This window comes from Pinus tabuliformis, chromosome 2_2 (genome assembly GCF_031772625.1).
Source record: "Pinus tabuliformis cultivar Carrire ecotype Pingquan chromosome 2_2, CPIR1, whole genome shotgun sequence".
NCBI lineage: Eukaryota > Viridiplantae > Streptophyta > Pinopsida > Pinales > Pinaceae > Pinus > Pinus tabuliformis.
This window is the reverse complement of record NC_142300.1, coordinates 1,241,126,053-1,241,149,293: the sequence shown is the minus strand read 5'-3', so window position 1 is coordinate 1,241,149,293 and position 23,241 is coordinate 1,241,126,053. Positions and strand designations below refer to the sequence as shown.

The window sequence follows — 23,241 nt, the reverse complement described above, 5'->3', positions numbered from 1 at the left end:
AAAATGATGTCAAAGCCTCCCATTCCACTGGAAAACATATTAGATTTTAGGAAAATACTTCCATTTGAAGTTTCATTTTCTCATACTTACCACCACATTTCATTACCTCTATTGACTATCATGATTTGAAAACTATGCATATCATAGCATTCACATTGTATACTAGTCCATTGCAAAGCAAAATATAACAGGGCCAATACAGGCACTTATGGGTGATCAGCTTTTATAAAGCAATGAATGGAGTGCAAAGCCTCTTCTTCATTATCATGTTTGGCCAACCAGTATCATTTAATCATGGTAAACCTTTCATATATTCATGACGGTTACTCCTTCAAAGCTAATGACATCTATTTTATTAAAAGCCAAAAAGCAGTGCAGACACACAGTAACAGTAGGGAAGGTATCCCAAAACAAGATACAGACGAAATAACGAAAGAGAGCGATGGCTAGCAGATTAACAGAAGAGGCAACCATATATGCAACACGGCTACCTGGAAAAACGAAAAAAAATAACAAAGCAATACTCAAACGTTATATATATGAGTAGCACTCGTAAAGTGTGATGTTCAAACGGAGTCGGAAATAAGCCTCTCCCTCGAACGTATCGGTGAAAAGGGTGGTGATCCCCCTTGCCATCAAAAAATCACCGGTGCCTCCCACCACTGATAAATCCCTGTATTCAACAGTGGTCGGATCAGCCCCAGCCAATGTGATCGTGCCCTTATAATCAGTACAGTTGAGCACAATCGTGAATGCAAACCAGGCGCTATACGTGTTCTTCATGTCATAGAAGTAGAATCCCTGCGCTCTGCCCACAGGAGGCGAGTGCAGATTGCTATCGAGTGTGAGTGGGTCGTCGAAGACTACCATATCTCCGAAGTTGTGATCTTTGCTACTAAAGAGAGCGGTAAGGTTTTTCCCGTGAGGAGCAGCCACAATGGCAGATGTTGCGTTGCGTTCGTTGGAGCCATTGTAAAGGATGTCATGATAATACAAAACCAGATTCAGGCAAGGCTTCAATTGAGGCCTAGTATTCTTATGCCCCCTTACCATTTCCAGCAAAACCGGAGCCCACAGCAGAATCCATAGAAAGCACAAGTTCAAAAGTTTAGTACTTGTCCTGCAGCTTGCCATGCTCAGATTTTATAGACGGGGCTCTGGTGAAATTTATGCTCAGATCATAGGCATAGATGCAACATCTAAAAGAGAAAGGAAGTATGGGACTCAAGCTAGATGTGAGTTCCGTCTCTCTTTCTGATTTATTTATAGAAAATTCTAGGAATGCTGCTAGTCTCGAGTACATGAATAAATTTTTTTGCCTAAGTCACAAATAAAATAATACATACATATTCCTCTAAAACTAAGAGAGCGACCTACGTAAGCTTTAGGAAAAAGGTTGAAACTGGAAAGCCATCTAATAATTTTGCGTCGGGTAATATCTTCAAAGAGGAAATTGAATTGAACTTCATTTTTTCCTGAACTTCCTTATCATTAACCTGGAGATACTTCCTTCGTCCATAGGAAAATATATCTATATCATTACAGATTACATAAAATCAATGCCACCACTTTGAATCAGGGGCAATCATACAGACATGGTGACACTCAATTATTTGAACGCGCTCATGTCTGTCTGATTTGCTGTCAAATCAGCAATCAAGATAAACTGAGGTCAATTATTTGAACGCTATCATGTTTGTCTGATTTGCCTAAGATAAACTGAGGTCAATTATTTGAACGCTATCATGTTTGTCTGATTTGCCTAATATTTGATTTGCTGTCAAATTAGCAATCAAGTCAATTATTTCAACGCTATCATGTTTGTCTGATTTGCCTAATATTTGATAAATCAGCAATCAAGATAAATATAGGGCAGGAAATCAAGATAAACTTAGCGCAGGGAACATGATTGACCCAATATTTGATAAATCAGCAATGAAGATAAATTTAGAGCAAGGCAATCAGGGAACATGATTGACCTGACTACACTTTCACTGTATATTATTGTTTGATTTTTTTTTTTTCAGAGAGAAAATCCACATATGGCGGAAGCCTACATATATTTTTTACAATCAATATGGCCGAAGCCAACAGAATTTACGGCCGAAGCCACCAGAATTAATGGCCGAAGCCAGCAGAATACGGCATAGCCCTTAGAAATCCCCCAGCGAGGGGCCGCAGCAGGACTCAATCACCACTGGGGGGTGCGAAAGCCAACCGCCCCAGCAGTCCTATCATGCACTTCATGTGCACATTATTGTTTGATTTTTACAGATTATTGTTTGATTTTTACAGCATTCTTACCGCAGTAGTTTAAAAATTATGTTTTTTAAATATATTTTTTTTGGCCTGAAAGTTATGGAAATTTTGGTTATATTTTGAAAAAAAATTGTAGTTGTAAATTTAAGTAAAAGTCGTCAAAAAATCATAAGTTTAGTTGTTCTAGACTTTCCACCATCAAAAAAATGATGCAAACATTACCTCTACAAGATTTTTTCAGCATATAAACATGATTCAAGCACTGCATCTACAAGATTTTTTCACCATAAAAACATGATTCAAACACTGCATCTACAAGATTTTTGAAATTTTTACTCTGATTCCAACCACTTTCGACCATCCTGACAATTCCTCAACCTCAGTAAACTACTCCTTTTATATATTTTCCATGAAAAAAGAGATATCACCACAATTACCAAGTTCCACCGTACTGCGCCAACAAATTCGAAAATTCGCATTTACTATTTGATTCGAGTAATAATTCGTTGTTCTTAATAAAATAATGGAATTTTTGGTTTGCCATAAAATTTATACTAGCATTTGCACCAGATGTATGTAGATGTTGCAAAGAAAACGCCGTAAGGCATAAAGTGCGGAAATCCATTATCCATGTAGTGTGTGCATTATTCAATAAGGTGGATCTCTCTAAATTTGTTGCAAACATTTATGTTGTTGCATTGCTAATTTATTTAGAATCTACTACTACCTCCTCTTCTTGGAATATTAAATTTCTTATCACCCCATGATGACAATCCCTCTAATTATTGGCATCACATTTTTTTGCACTTTAGTGGCCTTACCTTCAACCTAAAGAAACATGAATTTGAGTCACTCAATTAAAAAGAAATTGCTAAATTGCTATTTATCAGGTTTTAGTAAAAACAATTAATAACACATATTTAAAACACTTTAAATATTTACAACCTTTTAAGTCTTGTATTAACTCATATTTATAACCCCTTAAAATGAAAGTAACTATCTATATTTTTATTAATAATAAAAAGAATCTTCTTTATAAAACTGACACTCACATGCTACTCCTATATATTTAATATTAAGTGTCCATCAATTGAATGACAAGATGAAACCTCAACTTAATTGCACATTTTTTAACTGCTTTGTGGGAATTCATGTCCCATTAATTTAATGGCAAATTGAATTTTCAAATACAATACACATTTTATACCAGATTCGAAGAGTTCATGAACAAACTTTCAAGGTTTTAATGGATCTAGGAATAAATCTATGCTGAATCAAATTGTTACCCAAATGTAAGTCCCAGAAATCTAGATACTCGAGAGGAAAGATAAGAACGAGAAAACTCCAAAATCTATAGTATAGTCCATTGCAGAGAAAAATACAAGACGAATGCAGATCATCAAAATGCTTACCAGCCAATTTATCCGAAATCTAGAGTATACTAGTCCATTGCAAAGCAAAATATAACAGGGCCAATACAGGCAATCAGAATGCTTACCAGCCATTTTATTACATTTTTTTTTAGCACGTATGGGTGATCAGCTTTTATAAAGCAATGAATGGAGTGCAAAGCCTCTTCTTCATTATCATGTTTGGCCAACCAGTATCATTTAATCATGGTAAACCTTTCATATATTCATGACGGTTACTCCTTCAAAGCTAATGACATCTATTTTATTAAAAGCCAAAAAGCAGTGCAGACACACAGTAACAGTAGGGAAGGTATCCAGATGGCTAGCAGATTAACAGAAGAGAGCGATGGCTAGCAGATTAACAGAAGAGGCAACCATATATGCAACACGGCTACCTGGAAAAACGAAAAAAAATAACAAAGCAATACTCAAACGTTATATATATGAGTAGCACTCATAAAGTGTGATGTTCAAACGGAGTCGGAAATAAGCCTCTCCCTCGAACGTATCGGTGAAAAGGGTGGTGATCCCCCTTGCCATCAAAAAATCACCAGTGCCTCCCACCACTGATAAATCCCTGTATTCAACAGTGGTCGGATCAGCCCCAGCCAATGTGATCGTGCCCTTATAATCAGTACAGTTGAGCACAATCGTGAATGCAAACCAGGCGCTATACGTGTTCTTCATGTCATAAAAGTAGAATCCCTGCGCTCTGCCCACAGGAGGCGAGTGCAGATTGCTATCGAGTGTGAGTGGGTCGTCGAAGACTACCATATCTCCGAAGTTGTGATCTTTGCTACTAAAGAGAGCGGTAAGGTTTTTCCCGTGAGGAGCAGCCACAATGGTGTTGAAATCTAATTTCAACGCAGACCAAGAAAAACCGTGAACCAAGCCAGAAACCGTTCACCGGATTTTCTCGGAGCTATTTGCCGACGAAGGAATATTCCGGGAAGGAGCTCCGAGAAAATATGGAGCTGACGCGTGGTTGACCCCTGACGTAACGCAACGTAAGAATCTCGGAGGTTAACTTTCAGCACTTGTTGGTCTTCCGATATTGTTGTCCACCGTTGGATGTGTTCTCGTGTTTTCCGCCGTTGATTGATTAAAGCTGCACACCTGCATACGACAAACATCAAATTAAAGTTATGCGTGGAGTAAAAGACTTATGGGTTGACCGCCGTATAAAAATTTAATGAATTTATGTGTTGTTCGTAGTTTTTAGGTAGATGCTTTTAATATAAGTATGGGCACGTATAATATATGTTTTTATATATATTCTTATACGGCATGTATTAAAAAAAAAGGTCGTATGTAATAAGTTTATGTTTCGAGTGTGTTGATTTTTTTTATGGATGTATCGCACATGGTTGGAAAGTTTTTTTTTACACACAGCAGTGTAAAAAAAAAAAAATGATGGCACAGTAAAAAGGAGAACACACAGCAGTGTGTAAAAAAGACAAGAACCAGGTGATGTAATTTGTGGAGTAGCAAAAACCATGTGTGGTTTTTTTTGCACAGCAGTGCATAAAGAAAATGGTGGAGCGTGAATTTTTGTAAGTCTGTGTAAGTTTTGTTTTTACAGCAGTATGTAAAATTGTTTTACACCAGTAAATGTGAATGGAGGTTTTACAGCAGTAAATGTTAATGGGAATTTTTCCAGCAGTGTAAATTCTCATATGGAGACACAGTGAATGTTTTTTTTTGGTTTTAATGAATAGAAATATTTTATGGTGAAATCCTCTGTTCTTCAGTGAAATTTTTTTAAGTCTTCTGTGTGCACAAAAGATCCTGGAGCAAAAGAAACAGAGCATTGCCTCTGTGTGTTTGAATATTTGGTTTTTGGTATTTTCCCCGTGTAAAAATACCCAACAGTGGTATCAGAGCAGGCTTAGGCTCTTTGAAGGTGACAAAGAAGCTGAAAGAAGGACCTGTTGCAGCAGTAAAACTTCTCAAGCAAAGTGAAGGCTCAGTCAAGAGAATACTCAGGTATTTCACAAAGTTTTTTTTGTGTTGCTGAAGAAACAGTCAGCTGTTTAAACACACAGTCAAGGATTTAGTGGCATAGATCAGAATACAAGGAATGGCCAGCACAAGCACTGGTATGGGTTTGTTTAACACCCAGCTCCCACAGTTTAATGGGAAGAACTATGATTATTGGTCAATAACTATGACAGCCCTGCTTGCCTCCCAAGACTTATGGGAAATAGTTGAAGATGGCTTTGAAGAACCAGCAGATGAAACTGAGTTCAATGCATTAACTCAGGGAGAGAAAGATCTGCTTAAGAACAATAGGAAGAAGGATTCAAAAGCCCGAGTGTTGTTGTATCTAGCAGTAGACCAGAGTATGTTTCCAAGGTTAGCAGCAGCTAAGACAGCCAATGAAGCATGGCAAACCCTCAAGACAGCCTATCAAGGCATGGAGAGAGTGAAGACAGCAAAGCTACAATTGCTGAGAAAGGATTTTGAGAACTTGAACATGAAGGAGTCAGATAACATTGACTCATTCTTCACTCATGTGATTGGTGTAATCACACAAATGAGAACTCATGGAGAAACCATTGAAGACAGAAGAATTGTGGAGAAAATATTGAGGGTCTTACCCTCAAGGTTTGATGCCATAGTCACCACCATTGAAGAGACAAAGGATCTCTCAAGCTATTCAGTTGATGAGCTGCATGCATCACTGATAACACATGAGCAGAGGTTGAGTAGGAATGAAAACTCATCTCTTGAGCAAGCCTTCAAGACCCAGATGTCCTTTGGAAGAGGAAGAGGTCAAGGAAGAGGAAACAAAAGAGGAAGAGGCAGAAGCCAGAACAGAGGAGGAAGGAACAACCCATCAAATGCACAAGGAAGAGGCAACAATCCAAATCAGAACCAAGGCCAAGGCAGCAGCCAACAAGGAGGACAACATCATGCTCAAGGACAAAGGTATGATAAATCTAATGTTCAATGCTATTATTGCAAAAAGTATGGACATTATGCTAGTGATTGTAGAAAGAAACAGCATGATATGAACAGCAGACAAAATGCAAATGTTACAAGAGAAAACAACAGTCAGGACAATGTTCTGTTAGCTTGTAACATGGCTGAAACACATAGTGAGGACATATGGTTTTTAGACTCAGGTTGCAGCAACCATATGACCGGAAACATTGCCTTCTTTTCTGCCCTAGATAAAAATGTGAAATCAGAGGTCACACTAGGAACTGATAGTAAAGTGTCTGTTATGGGAAAAGGAGAAATAAAAATACTTTCAAAGCAAGGAGAAAGGAAAACCATAGCAGATGTATACTATGTCCCCGGAATGAGATGTAATCTCTTGAGTATTGGACAGCTTGTCCATAAGGGGTACAATGTTTTCTTTAAAAATGATGTGTGCACCATCATGGATATACCACCCAGCAAAAGATGCATTGCTGAAGTGAAGATGACAAGGAACAGGATGTTCCCTCTCCGGATCAGGGCAGACATGAAGAACAAAAGGGAAATGGCAGCAGTCACCCAAGAGGCCTTCCAAAGCGTGCCAAAGGATGAGAACTGGTTATGGCACTTGAGATTCGGGCATCTAAATTTTGGAGGTCTGAATTTGTTGAGCAGAAAAGGAATGGTAAAGGGATTACCATTGATAGAGAAGCCGGACAGCCTTTGTGAAGGTTGTATATTGGGCAAACAACATAGAGAAAGTTTTCCATCAGGGAAAAGCATAAGGGCAAAGACACCCTTAGAGATTATCCACTCAGATTTGTGTGGACCAATGCAAGCCCCATCGTTAGCTGGCAGCCTATATTTCTTGACATTCATTGATGATTTTACAAGAAAGACTTGGATATATTTCCTCAAGAACAAAAGTGAAGTCTTTGAGAAATTCCAAAACTTCAAAGCATTTGTTGAAAACCAAAGCGGGCTGCATATAAAAGTTTTGAGAACTGATAGAGGAGGTGAGTATATCTCCAAGGAATTCCTAAGATTTTGTAGAGAAAATGGAATTCACAAACAGTTTACAGCAAGGTACACTCCGCAGCAAAATGGAGTTGCTGAAAGGAAGAACAGGACCATCATGGATATGGCGAGGAGCATGCTAAAGGCAAAGCATTTGGGAAATGACTATTGGGCTGAAGCTGTACATTGTGCAGTTTATATTTTGAACAGGTGTCCTACAAAGGCAGTCATGAACAAAGTGCCAGAAGAGGCATGGAGTGGGAGAAAGCAAGGAGTCACCCACATGAGAGTTTTTGGGTGTGTGGCCTATGCACACATACCAGATCAGCTAAGGAGGAAGTTGGACAGCAAAGGGGAGAAATGCATCTTCATTGGATACAGTGATGAATCCAAAGCCTACAGGCTGTACATTCCATCTACCAAGAAGTTCTTTGTCAGCAGGGATGTTCAATTCATTGAAGAGGAAGCTTGGGATGGAAGCATAGAGAAAACAGTGAATGTTAAAAACTGTTTGTCTCATGATGAAGATGAAGAGGAGGTGGCTGAAATGCATCCCCAAACAGCAGCGCCAACACAAGGACAGCAAGGGACACCATTGAGGATCAATGAGAGTGCTTCTCCAAGCACACCACAAGGAGGAAATTCAAGTGCATCTTCAAGCACTTGCACACCAAGTGAAAGAGGTAAGAAATTTAGAAATCTAAGTGACATTTATGAAGAAGGAATGAATTCCTTATTTGCCTTGTATTGTCATGTTGATGATCCTATTCATTTTGAAGAAGCAATTAAAGATAGGAAATGGATAGAAGCTATGGATGAGGAGATGAATGCCATAGAGAGAAACAAAACATGGGATTTGGTTGAGTTACCAAAAGGCAAAGAAGTTATTGGTGTGAAATGGGTCTACAAGACCAAGAGCAATGCTGAAGGCAAGATTGAAAGGCACAAGGCAAGGCTGGTTGTCAAAGGCTACAAGCAGCAGTATGGGAGAGATTATGAGGAGACTTTCGCCCCGGTTGCAAGAATGGAAACCGTGAGAGCAGTGTTGTCCATGGCAGCACAAAACAAATGGAAAGTCTACCAAATGGATGTGAAATCAGCATTCCTAAATGGAGTGTTAATAGAAGAGGTTTATGTGGAACAGCCTCTCGGATATGAGAAGAAAGGAGAAGAGCACAAAGTGTGCAGATTGAAGAAAGCTCTTTATGGGCTGAAGCAAGCGCCAAGAGCATGGTACAGTAGGATAGATTCATATCTATTGGATAATGAATTTGACAAATGTGAAGGAGAACCCACAGTCTACATCAAGGAAAAGGATGGTAAGATTTTAATTGTTGTTTTGTACGTTGATGATGTGATTTTCACAGGTAATGATGATCAGCTCATTAAAAATTTTAAATCAGTCATGAAGGATGAATTTGAAATGACTGATATGGGTTTCTTGAGATACTTCTTAGGCATAGAAGTAGAGCAAAATGAAAAAGGAATTTTTATATCTCAAGCAAGATATGTAAATCAAATTTTGAGCAGATTTAAGATGGAAGAATGCAAGGCAGCAATCACTCCCACAGTGATGGGATTAAAACTCAGCAGAGAGGACAGCAGCAAGGATTTTGATCCTAGTTTGTATAAAAGCATTGTGGGCAGTCTTATGTATTTAACAGCAACTAGGCCTGATTTAATGTATGCTGTTAGTTTAATTTCCAGGTTCATGGAGAGGCCAAAGGAGGCACATTGGCAGGCAGCAAAGAGAATTTTGAGGTATGTCAAAGGCACCAAAATGTTTGGAATTTTATATCATGCCTCAGAACATTCAGATTTGGTTGGATACACAGACAGCGATTGGGCTGGAAGTGTAGATGATCGGAAAAGCACTTCCGGTTATGTTTTTAATATGGGTTCAGGAGCCATTTCATGGGCTTCTAAGAAGCAGTCCATTGTAGCATTGTCTACAGCAGAGGCTGAATATGTGGCAGCTACAGCAGCAGCATGTCAAGCAGTGTGGATGAGAAGAATGTTGAGAAGCTTAGGCCAAGAGCAGGCAAAAGCGACAGTGATTTTTTGTGACAATAGCTCAGCTATTGCTTTGTCAAAGAATTCAGTGTTTCATAAGAGAACGAAACACATTGATACAAGGTTTCACTACATCAGAGAATTGGTGAACAATGGAGAAATTGTCTTGGAACATTGCAGGACTCAAGAACAGGTTGCGGACATCTTGACAAAGCCGCTGGATCAGAGAAGCTTTGAATTTTTAAGGAAGTGTCTAGGTATGACTGAATGCCCAGCTGTTGAAATTAAAGGGGAGTGTTGAAATCTAATTTCAACGCAGACCAAGAAAAACCGTGAACCAAGCCAGAAACCGTTCACCGGATTTTCTCGGAGCTATTTGCCGACGAAGGAATATTCCGGGAAGGAGCTCCGAGAAAATATGGAGCTGACGCGTGGTTGACCCCTGACGTAACGCAACGTAAGAATCTCGGAGGTTAACTTTCAGCACTTGTTGGTCTTCCGATATTGTTGTCCACCGTTGGATGTGTTCTCGTGTTTTCCGCCGTTGATTGATTAAAGCTGCACACCTGCATACGACAAACATCAAATTAAAGTTATGCGTGGAGTAAAAGACTTATGGGTTGACCGCCGTATAAAAATTTAATGAATTTATGTGTTGTTCGTAGTTTTTAGGTAGATGCTTTTAATATAAGTATGGGCACGTATAATATATGTTTTTATATATATTCTTATACGGCATGTATTAAAAAAAAAGGTCGTATGTAATAAGTTTATGTTTCGAGTGTGTTGATTTTTTTTATGGATGTATCGCACATGGTTGGAAAGTTTTTTTTTACACACAGCAGTGTAAAAAAAAAAAAATGATGGCACAGTAAAAAGGAGAACACACAGCAGTGTGTAAAAAAGACAAGAACCAGGTGATGTAATTTGTGGAGTAGCAAAAACCATGTGTGGTTTTTTTTGCACAGCAGTGCATAAAGAAAATGGTGGAGCGTGAATTTTTGTAAGTCTGTGTAAGTTTTGTTTTTACAGCAGTATGTAAAATTGTTTTACACCAGTAAATGTGAATGGAGGTTTTACAGCAGTAAATGTTAATGGGAATTTTTCCAGCAGTGTAAATTCTCATATGGAGACACAGTGAATGTTTTTTTTTGGTTTTAATGAATAGAAATATTTTATGGTGAAATCCTCTGTTCTTCAGTGAAATTTTTTTAAGTCTTCTGTGTGCACAAAAGATCCTAGAGCAAAAGAAACAGAGCATTGCCTCTGTGTGTTTGAATATTTGGTTTTTGGTATTTTCCCCGTGTAAAAATACCCAACAAATGGCAGATGTTGCGTTGTGCTCGTTGGAGCCATTGTAAAGGATGTCATGATAATACAAAACCAGATTCAGGCAAGGCTTCAACTGAGGCCTAGTATTCTTATGCCCCCTTACCATTTCCAACAAAACCGGAGCCCACAGCAGAATCCATAGAAAGCACAAGTTCAAGAGTTTAGCACTTGTCCTGCGGCTAGCCATGCTCAGATTTTATGGACGGGGCTCTGGTGAAATTTCTGATCAGATCATAGGCATAGATGCAACATCTAAAAGAGAAAGGAAGTATGGGACTCAAGCTAGATGTGAGTTCCGTCTCTCTTTCTAATTTATTTATAGAAAATTCTAGGAATGCTGCTAGTCTCGAGTACATAAATAAATTATTTTGCCTAAGTCACAAATAAAATAATACATACATATTCCATTAAAACTAAGATAGCGACCTACTTTAGGAATGGGATTAAAAAGGTTGAAACTGGAAAGCCATCTAATAATTTTGCGTCGGGTAATATCTCCACAGAGGAAATTGAATTGAACTTCATTTTTTCCAGAACTTCCTTATCATTAACCTGGAGATACTTTCTTCGTCAATAGGAAAATATATCTATATCATTACAGATTACATAAAATCAATGCCACCACTTTGAATCAGGGGCAATCATACAGACATGGTGACACTCAATTATTTGAACGCGCTCATGTCTGTCTGATTTGCTGTCAAATCAGCAATCAAGATAAACTCAGGTCAATTATTTGAACGCTATCATGTTTGTCTGATTTGCCTAATATCGGATAAATCAGCAATCAAGATAAATATAGGGCAGGGAACATGATTGACCCAATATTTGATAAATCAGCAATGAAGATAAACTTAGAGCAAGGCAATCAGCAGGGTGCAGGTTAGATTCTGACTACACTTTCACTGTACATTATTGTTTGATTTTTACAGATTATTGTTTGATTAGCATTCTGCATCTAGGACGGTTGAGTTTTATATAGCAGTAGTTTAAAAATTGTGTTTTTAAATTATGTTTTTTTGGCTTGAAAGTTATAGAAATTTTGGTTATATTTTGAAAAAAATTGTAATTGTAAATTTAAGTAAAAGTTGTTAAAAATCATAATTTTAGTGGTTCTGGACTTGTTTGATGGTGTTAAATCTATTTCCACTATCAAAAAATGATTCAAACATTACCTCTACAAGATTTTTGCACCATAAAAACATGATTCAAACACTGCATCTACAAGATTTTTTCACCATAAAAACATGATTCAAACACTGCATTTACAAGATTTTTTGAAATTTTTACTCTGATTCCAACCACTTTCGACCATCCTGACAATTCTTCAACCTCTTAAACTACTCCTTTTATATATTTTCCATGACAAAAAAGATACTCACCATAATTACCAAGTTCCACCGTACTGCGCCAACAAATTCGAAAATTCGCATTTACGATTTGATTCGAGTAATAATTCGTTGTTCTTAATAAAATACTGGAATTTTTGGTTTGCCATAAAATTTATATTAAAAAAATAGGAAAACACAATGGTTTTGATTAAAAATACAAGTTTTTCATTAAATAATTGAAATTTTTTAGTTAAAAAGGTAAGTTTTTAATTAGAAATGTAAGTTTTTTCATTATATTTTGTATTAAAAATGGAAATGGTAATTTATATATTGTAAAAAATTGTAAAAAATTTAAATATTTTATTAAATTCGAAAATTCGCATTTACCATTTGCTTCGAGTAATAATTCGTTGTTCTTAATAAAATACTGAAATTTTTGTTTTGCCATACAATTTATATTAAAAAATATGAAAACACAATGGTTTTGATTAAAAATACAAGTTTTTCATTAAATATTTGAATTTTTTTAATTAAAAAGGTAAGTTTTTAATGAGAAATGTAAGGTTTTCATTATATTTTTTTATTAAAAATGGAAATGGTAATTTATATATTGTAAAAAAATGTAAATTTTTTTTTTTTTCATTTTTATGATTGTTTTGGATGATAGTAGGTTAAATTATAGCTATTATGGCTCACTGTAAAATAAAGGATCATTAGTGTGGAATTGAAGTAAAGGTGTTTTTTTTATTTTTTTTAGCGGTCCATTACAAAGGATAATTTGCACAAACATTTATGGTTAAATAATTTGCATCTGATACGAAGAGTAATCGGGGTATAAATTCTTTAGTATGTGGAGATCACTCTCAACTTACTTTTAATATCTAATATCTCATTCTTTACATTGAACATCAATTTGAGTTTTTTTAATTCATGTTATTAGATTTTACTTGCAAGTTTTCTCACACTACAATATTAATAAATTTGATGCATTTTGTCTTTTGTTATATTTGGATAATCTTATATAGATGTGATAGATTAATATTGGAGGTAACTAAACAATAATATTTTTGTAACGTGATATATTAACGTTGGAGGTAACTAAACAAGAATATCCTTGTGAGAAAAATTTTTGATAAATTTTATTTGAAGTTTTGAAGATAATCATCATTCATTTCCATTTTTAGAAATTTTGAATAAATAAATATATAATATGTTAATTTTTTAAGATATATATTCTTAAATATTTTGGATATTGAATTTTAGATAATCAAACTTTTTCCTATCAAATCTAATTTGAATTTGATAACTATGATACTCACACCATAAAATTTTGGTCAAAAATAGTAATGTTTCCATGTACATTGACAAGACTCTAAACAAGAGAATACAATAATATATATTCAAGATATGGTGCAATCAATACAATCCACACTGATGTCCATACAACAATGATAATTATCAAAAGCAAGGTATTCCTGAAAAGCATATTTAGTTATCTTTGTTTAGATTTAGAAAATATTTAAAATCTGATTAACATGAGATCGAAATTTTAATATCAAAACGTCAAAATTTAGGTAACTCATAATTCCTCCACTTGAACTGCACGATCCCATTTCTCATGCATTGGAGGAGTCTTACATTGCAAGCACTCATGCGCGATGCAAGTTATCTTTGTTTCTTTCGTTTGCTTGCATGTCTCAGTCAAGAGTGTGATTTTGCTTCAAAGTTGCATGTAGTGTCACACAACACCATGATAAGTCCATGGATTGTCTCACAGGCACATGCACTCACATATGTCCCATTGGCACTTTGAAACATGAAGTGTGGATGTCTTCACTGTCATGTCTTTCTTGTATGATGGTCCACATAACTAGGTTACTTGCGGACCAAGCCTTCACTCACATGGGTCTACCAATGCGCTGGTGGCTGCATTGGAAGAATCACTTCATGTGATCAGGCCCATGCATAATTAGTGTAGGAGTAGGAGTAGTGTTTGATTTCAATTGTTTGCTTGCATGCTTGTTTGCTTACATGCTTTGTTTACTTGTTTGTTTGCTTTCTTGTGTGTTTACTTGTTTCACTTTCATTTTCACTTCTACTCTTGCATTTCTTTGTTGATTGTTAGTTTGTTCACTTGTTTCATTCATAAGTTAGCTCAAATGAAACCATGTGTGACTCATGAAACGAGTTGGGTAAAGTACAAGAGGGTTTGTACAACTATCACTACTTGGTTTTCTGTCATCTTGCCACTGTATGATGAACTTGTTACTCTTAGTCCATGATATGTCTAAGAAAAATACGTACTCTTCGAAGTGAACCTTGGTGTAAACACAACATTGTGCGCTAACTAGTGTCACCCTTTCTAGTCGATTGTTTCTGCGTTAACCCTTGTCAGCTCAGTCAAGTAGAGTAAAGTGAGGGGGAAAACCTTAACAGGAACGTCAAAGATACAATAAACTACTTCTCTGTTGGAACAACCTCCTCTGCTCTCAATAAGTTGGGATCCCTCTTCTGACTCTGAAATGAATAAGTGCTATGCACAGTGAAAATGAAAAAGATAAAAAAAATTGAAAAGTAAAAAAAAAAAATGAAAAAAATGAATAAGGCAAAAGAAGAGAAAGGCTTGCTGCATAGGGAGGTGATGCAAATAACTCTGCGGAGGTACTGACCAGGATCACTGGGAGTGGAGCCATGCTTGTGTTCCTATGTGACTCCATCGGGGTACTGTCCAGGCCTTCTAGCAGTGGAGCAACACTAGAGATGAAACTAAGACTCTGATGACTATACTGCTTGTGCAACTATATACCCCTCAACCCCAATCAAAATAATTGTGTTGCCTTGGCTTGGAATTTGTGTCAATCGACCAAGAGTCTGGTAGATGCTACATCTTAAAATAAAGTTAGTGTGAAACCAAGAGGAGCTAAGAACTGAACACTACTTCCGCAAGTGTTAGACTTGATTTTCACGAACAAGGTCCATTCAGAGAGCTGGATTTCTACCAGTGTGTCACCAAGTGTTGTAGCAGTTACAACCACCCTCAAAAATTTTGCCTTATCCTATTTTGGAGCCTCCCTACCAACCTTCACATCAGTTTGCCTTGCTTCGTCAAGTCCTCAAGCTTCAGTGTCTTTCTTGCTCAAAGGCAGCCTCTCGATCATAGTTTGATCTTTTCCTTTGACAGGCTGCTCATCCAGACTTGGTCTAGCTACAGGTTGAGCAGCTTCCTAGTGAAATTTGCGCATTTATGGAGGGAACCCAGTAGTCCCCTCCAAGAATTTTGCAATTCCTTCTGACAGTCTACTACTAGGCTCCAGGATTGCGCAATCCTCTCTGCCCTTCCAGCAGGCATTATGCAATTTTTCCCATCAACAAGGAGTTCAGCCCAAGATTTGTGCAAATCTGGCCAGCAGTCAGCTATTCAGCCCATTAATTACACAATCCCCTTTTGGCAGTCAGCCCATATGATAGTCATAAATGTGCGTTTTTCTCCATGAGTCGAGTAGTCACTTACATGTGCAGTTGAGTTCACCGGTTCCCTCCTGGGCCGAGAAAAACAAACTTGCATGTGTAGGCTGCTTCTCCCAAGGTAGCATGCAAAGGCATCCCTTGTTTTAGGGATCTATGTTTATAAGTTAGAGGTTACATGCAAGGAACATTTTAGAAACCTCCCTCCAAGTGTCGTTGAACACCTAGATTTATGCCACAAGCGTCATAACCTCAATGTTTTCAAAACTCATCAACCGGATGTTGTAGTTCTCATTCCTCACATCAACCTTATAGCTTTGACATACCACATCACATCTAGGAGTAGTTGGCACATTCAACTTAGCTATTTTTGGGTTAGTTCACTTCCCAAGCCTTGTGCTGCATTTCTGTCGCTTTTTGTGTTTTCACTTGTTGGATTGTTGTTTGCTGGATTTCTTCGAACGTCTACTATCATTTACATATATTCTAGCTTGTCCTAGCTATGTTTCAATTTCCGTTGCTATCTCACTGCTGTCGCATGCATGAAACTATTTGGCATGGATGTTTTCCCAACCAGCGAACAACCTCACCCACATGCATGTTGATATGTTTGCTCAATCCTCCATTCATGTTTTGCATGCACTATTTATCACTTCTTCTATCACTTAGTTTCGCCATCCATTTCATCGACTTAACTTTCTTTTAGTTGCCCGTCGACGAGTTGGGCCAACCTTGGCCCGATCTCTACCTTCACCAAGGCCACATTGCACAATCTCAAGAAGGAAGGCTCACCTTCCTCTCCAGATTTGCGCATTATGTCCTAGCATTGACCTCCTAGACTGAATTGCACATTTCTGGAGGTCAATGGCTACCTGGAAAAAAAAATTGCGCAAATTTGTCCTTGGGCCAACAGTGTTTCCCAGCTGGAATCATGCATTCTGCAATCCCAACAGCCAACTACCCTATTGGATTGCACATTTTGTAGTTCCAGTAGTTAGTTAGTCTCCTAATAGCCCGGATTGTTCCTTATGTAGTCTTGGCAGTCGGTCTCCCGACCTCCCAGCTGAAATTGCGCAACCTTCACGATCATTCACCCATGTATGTTGCAAGTTATTTCTCATGTTCATTTTGGTTTTCGACTAACAGATTGCTTGTTATGAGTGTTTTCATGCATGCAGGTATCACAAGTGTTCATTTGCCTCTCATAAGTACAGGTACAATGGTTTCCAAGAGAACAGAGACAAAGATATCGTGCAGACCACGCTTGGGGATGAAGTCAATCAAGTGTGCATGGGCTTACCCACTCATGAAGACATCAAGTTGTTCATGGACAAGGACATTACATAGAGCAGCATCATGAACAACAGTTGAAGGAAGCATACTGAATGCAACGAACACACAAATGCGAGAGGAAGGTTGTTGACAACATAGAGGCAGAGAAAAGTTGCAAGATCAAGCAGATCCACTGATAATGAAAGCAACTTTGGGGACTCATACTATGAAGTGACGGTGCGACATGAAGATCTCGCAAAGGTAGAATATGGAAGAAAGAAGGAGTTTCATGTGCCGAAGCAGCAATTTAGGAAGAACATGAAGCTACATAGACAAACCAATGAGTTGCAGCATGAAGATGAACAACAGTGGGAACAACATGCATTCATGGATGAAACTGCACCAATACAAGTTGATGATCCATCTGAGCAGTGGACATAGAGAAAACATGGTGAGAAGCGTTGTTGATCGCATGCAAAGGATCAAACAGCATGCATGTGGTTGAGCACATGCATGAAATCTAACCCATTCAACACACTCACTAAGGCGAAGACAAGAAACAAGTCCAATTGGGGCTGAACATGCACTTCGACAAGTTGATGCGCATGACCACCAACACACACTTGAAGATCAACAGAGACACTATGCATCAGTGTGTTGCCAGTTCAACCATACCCAAGAAGACCATGCGCATGTTAGTAGACAAGATGGATGAAGAGGTCAAAACAATGCACTGGCCGCAACGGAGACAAGAGTGCGCTTTAGCAAAATGTCACCATGAGGTGCATGCATACCATCACGAACAACCAAGCTTGGCATCAACTCACCGACTTCACCATCACAAGAATGTAAAAGAGTTGGTCTCACCTCTCGGGACTAAGAGTCAGTGATGTCTTGCAAAGGCTTTCACAAGCCATGTTGTCTGACATGAGTACATGTTCATTGTAATGTTAAGTCATGTCAAGTGTAGGTCGAGTGTCAACATTTGCATGTAACAGTCATAGAGTAAGTGAAGAGTCATGAGGGTAGTTGAACTGTCACAAAGGGGAATGCGAAGGGTCACCCCACCCTTTGCTATAAATAGTCCCTCATAACTCATTGTATAGGCTTTTGGTCAGCGAAGCTTTTACTAAGACTATCTTGAAGAAGATTTGCATAGTATTGTAACGTGCCTTGGCTTCTCCACTGCACAGAGCTAGTACATCTCTTTGGAGGAGCAGGAAGATGTAGCTGTAATGTTCTACTGATAGGGCTAGCAGGTTTACATGGTGTATTGTATGATTGTGACTTACACTTCTTTATATAATAAAGCCAACACATTTTCATACATATGTTGTTATTGTAGTTGGACTACTCCGGTTGCTTTAATGATATATGTTGTTTAACTTACGTACTTGTGTATGAACTGATTCACGTGAAATTATATGAATATTGTTGTTAATGTGTTGCATATGTTGTTAATGTTGTCATTGTCCGTGTCGACTAGTCTGCCGGACACCAGACATGCCTTTCTCTCAACCTTGTTATATCAATCATCACACTCGTCTCAGACTGATCCATGAGTGTTGTTCAAGTTATCTTACCTTGTATGTTGGACTATCGCATCCGTGTTGATTGCTCTGCCGGAAGCTATGCATGTCCTTTGTGTTGTGTGTTCCTAGCCAAGTTGGGACTTATCCCTTTCAACCTGGAACTCACCTTCACCTTCCTCTCCCTTTGAAGTGTTGGAACCTCTCATACTGATTCCTTGACTCACTCCATCAGTCACACCCTTTCTATTGACAGAGTTATCTTACTTGCCTTTGTGAGACATCACGGTCAAGGCTTTAACTTATGACCCACTGCTCGGACTCCTACACCAAATGATCGTCTAATTGGGACTTCTTACTGGGGAGATCCCCTTGACATGTTAGCGGGTCCAACACCGTCAACAAAATGTTTTCATTAGAGTTTGTCATGTATGACGGTATAGAAGTAGCATTTAATTAAGAGGACCAAACCCACTATATACCTCCATGTTGCTGACATTGATTATTTAACTATGTCATGGCACTAGTAAAAATGCACCCATCACTCAAACACAATCTCAATTTGACATGTAAGGATTTTCTATCTTAGTTTAATGCTTAGAGGGTGATATTGATGATGAGGGTCCACTATAGGCAATGATTTTGATGATATGTAGTACTAGTTATTTGTTGTAACTTGATTTATTTTGGACTATATAGATCATTTAGGGCCTTTTTGTTGATGTATTTTTGGTTCTTAGATGGATTGTACTCAATTTTATTTTGGTAATATGCATTAGTTGTGTGATTGAATTTGTATCATCATCATGTAAATGTTTTATATATTTCATATTTTAAATGTAATACACTATTTTGTATATTTTTTTAATATATATATTATATTTAATTAATATAAGTTATGACGTGTGTTCTATGTCATGTTCCAGGGGTTGTGTTAGGATACTAGTTTTCTTGTCCTCTTCTCATGTAACTTAACTATATATATATATATATATTTTTTTTTGTTAAGTAGTGTGGTTCATTATACTTGACATTGATACTAGCGACATCCATGGAAATCCCACCCTATCTAGGTGAGCCACTTATATTTCAAGTAGAAATGACTACCAAGGAGCACCCATGTCTAGGTGAGCCATTTATCTTTCAAGTAAAAAACGAGAAAGCATGTAAATACCAATGGGACTAGAACTAGGGTGGGGAGGATAATAATGACTCCCTCCTACTAGATGAGCTACACCCACTTCACCAGAGTGACTATTACTAACAAAATAATACCCTTTTATAAAATCGCTTCATACACTTTTATGTATACTTATATTTTTATTGTGAAACACATTGAATTTCATGAGAAATAGTTATGATTATTGATATAGTTTATTTATTCGTTTATAACAAATTGAGTTTCCTTCTTATGCGCATCACAATTTAGTCATTCATGTTTTTGTCCCTACTCTTTTATGTTTTGTTATTAACATTATTTTCTCTGGTTGTACTCTATTTCTTTATGTCCGTGTTTTCTTTAAATATTTTATTGCTAAGACCATAAACAAATGGAAAGGTGACGATTTCTACAGTCTTGCAAGTTTGAAGAGGATCATTTAGCTTGCTAATATTAGATTTAAATAATTTGAGAAATTCGTACTGAGAGGAGGGCACGCTTAACCTTCATGGTTCCCACCCCAAAGTAAATTGCCTTGAAAATATAATTCTCTAAATAGATACTATTTTTCAAAATAACAACAAAAAGAGAATCACAGGGTGACAACAATGCACTGTTAACAATAGTACAGGGTGATGTTATTGAGGACCATTTCAAAGAAGTTAGGAAATATATACCGAGAGGAGAGCCTGTTGAACCTTTCCACGATGAGGTTTTCCTTTAACATTGAATTTAATAATACAAAATATGGTCATTGCCCATCAACAATTCAGTTACCTCCAATAAATCACCCATTCAAAGTGATATGATTTAAGCATTAATAACAGAAGGAATAATAGGAAACATGAATTACTAAGAGAATAAAGATTTACTGGCCAACATGGATGAGGTTATTTAGTTAAAGTCTCATGTTGTCTCACTTACAACATTCTTTCTCATAGAATGTAAAGGCTTACACACAAACACTTGAAAATAATAACAACATAAAGAAACACAAAACTACACTTTCAAATACACACCCATGCATGCACAAAAGCCCTGTTAAGAATAGAAGCAATTATGAGAGAAAATAGAACCTTGTGGATGTAATCTTAGACAAAATAGAACATTCTTGATTCTTTATCTTAACATGCACATCAAGAGGAGGTGAGGTTATTTTTTGTTTTCCTAGGAAAGAAACCAGTGTCTCTTTTAACCAAAGAGCTAAAGCCCTGTATCACACAAATCCACAAGTATACTAAAAAATTCACAAATAATAATCTATAATGAAAGAAACACTTAAATGTTATATAATCGTATGAGCTATATATCAGTAGCACTCATAAAGTGTGATGTTAAAGCGGAGTGAGAAATAATCCTTTCCCTCGAACGTATCGATAAATAAGTTGATGATACCTCTTGCCATGAAAAAATCATCGGTGCCTCCCACCATTGATAAACCCCTACATTTAACTATGGTGGGATAAACCCTAGCCAATGTTATCATGCCCTTATAATTAACACAGTTTATCATAATCATGAATGAAAACCAAGAACTATAAGTGTTCTTCATGTTATAGAAGTATAATACCTGAGCTCTGCCCATAGGAGGGAAGTGGAGATTGTTGTCGAGTGTGAGAGGATCGTTGATGACTACTATATCTCTGAAGTTGTGATCATTGCTATTAAAGAGAGTAGTAAGGTTTTTCCCCTAGGGAGCCCCGACAAGTGCAGATGTTGTGTTGCGCTCGTTCGAGCCATTATAAAGTATGTCATGATAATACAATACCAAATTCATACAAGGCTTCAATTGAGGCCTAATATTCTTATGCACCCTTCTATTATTGGTTGCATATACCATTTTCAGAAAATTTGGAGCCCACAACAAAATCCATAGAATATTGCACAAGTTGAAGAGTATAGCACTTTCCCTACAACTTTCCATGCTCATATTTTATAGACGAGACTTTGGTGAAATTTATGCTCAGATCAAAGGAATAGATGCAACATCTAAAATAAAAAGAAAGTATGGCACTCAATCTAATGAGTTCCATCTCTCTTTCTAATTTATTTATAGAAAATTTTAGTGACAAGAAATGAAAATTATGGAGTAGAGGATTTTTCCTCTCAATATTACGAATCAGTTAAATAAGACTACATTGGATACATCAACAATCAATGACTGTAGTGAGACTGAACTGAACTGGACTAAGAAAAACTAAACTAGGACACTTGGATGAACAATTTTGACACCTAGCAGGTGGTTGGAATTAGATTCTTGAACACTCCCCCTTAATTATAACCACACAATAATTTAATTAATATGCTTGTTGGTTTATGTCTCAGCAAGGCTTATAATAAAAAAAAATGACTTCAACTAGATTTACTTTTCTTCTTCTTTTCTTCTAGATCCTGTAGCCTCTAAATTGTTTAAGAATTTTCTTCTTATTGTATTCTTCAAGCCTTATTTTCTTCATTTGCTAGAGCATGTCTTCTTTTGTTCCATGTTGTCTAAGCATGTCCTAGACTTCTTCAAAAATCGACTTGTATGTGGATTGCTACCAATATTATCTTCTGTAGTGTGTTTTCCATCATCTATCTACTGCAACATAAGATGAGAATAAATTTTTGTCTCTTTAAAACTCCAATACCTGAAAATTTCATTGATGTGTTCATCATGCATGTTGTCTTCAATATTCCTATCTACAACTTCTATGTAGACCTCATCTAGACATGGTGTTGCAAGCCATGCTTCAAGGAAATTTAACTCTTCTTCATAATCATTTTGTGTACGTTCACATTGGAAATCAATGGTAATCTTAAAAACATCTGCAGAACCACATTGGTTCTATTCCTTTTGCTCTGCAATGAGAGCTTTGTCCTTCTCTACCTCTACCTCGGTTTTTGTTTTCTCTTTGTGGGCTTCCTTCTTTGGCTCTACCTTTATCCCTGGTTTTGGCTCTTCCATTTATTTACTAGCTTCTGCTTTTGCAGACATGTTGTCTTCCACTTGGTTTTCAAATTCAAGTGGGCTTTTCTCACAGAATATCGTCATGTCGATATCATGTTTTTCTTGTATCATATGCAACCATACATCATGAAGTAACAAGTCTTCATCAAATTTAACATCAACAAATTGAATTGTTGGATTGACCATAATATTGGCTAGAATTGCCAAATTGTGATCAATAAGCATTGTTGTTGGACTTACCAACTTTTCATCCACTTGTAGCTGTGCATTGTGGGATTTACGAGCATCTGTGTGCTCCTTCTCTACTCCTTCTGCAATTTATTCACACACATCATTCACTTGTGGCTGAGCACAAGCGGGATTCAACAAACTTTTCATCTTGATATAGGTCTGCTACTATAGATCCACTTTAATATTCAACTTCAATGCACCCCCTTACACCAAAACGCCTCTCAAGGGCATCCCAGACCTCCTTGGCTATCTTGGCATCTGAAATGAGGGGAAGAATGATATTCTTTTTCCTTTTCACCTCCAAATCTAAAAATATCTCAAACATCTCCTGCTATTGCTTTGACCT

At 37.2% G+C, this 23,241-nt stretch overlaps 2 protein-coding genes and 1 pseudogene across 2 annotated transcripts; all 3 read right to left on the bottom strand.

The window, feature by feature from the left end:
* Window positions 1–366: 366 nt before the first annotated feature.
* LOC149197986 (disease resistance response protein 206-like) lies at window positions 367–1,198 on the bottom strand. The gene has a single exon (XM_089404038.1). It carries the CDS (start codon window positions 1,132–1,134, stop codon window positions 532–534), a length of 603 nt encoding a protein of 200 aa, XP_089260164.1. The 5' UTR covers window positions 1,135–1,198; the 3' UTR covers window positions 367–531.
* Window positions 1,199–4,020: 2,822 nt separating this feature from the next.
* On the bottom strand, window positions 4,021–11,172 carry LOC149197985 (disease resistance response protein 206-like). Its single transcript, XM_089404037.1, has 2 exons — window positions 10,947–11,172; window positions 4,021–4,525 (listed from the first exon to the last, which is right to left on the bottom strand). The coding sequence occupies exons 1-2, from the start codon at window positions 11,143–11,145 to the stop codon at window positions 4,107–4,109; spliced, it is 618 nt and encodes a 205-aa protein (XP_089260163.1). The 5' UTR covers window positions 11,146–11,172; the 3' UTR covers window positions 4,021–4,106.
* A 9,851-nt stretch (window positions 11,173–21,023) lies between these two features.
* Window positions 21,024–21,554, bottom strand: LOC149197984 (dirigent protein-like; annotated as a pseudogene).
* Window positions 21,555–23,241: the final 1,687 nt, after the last annotated feature.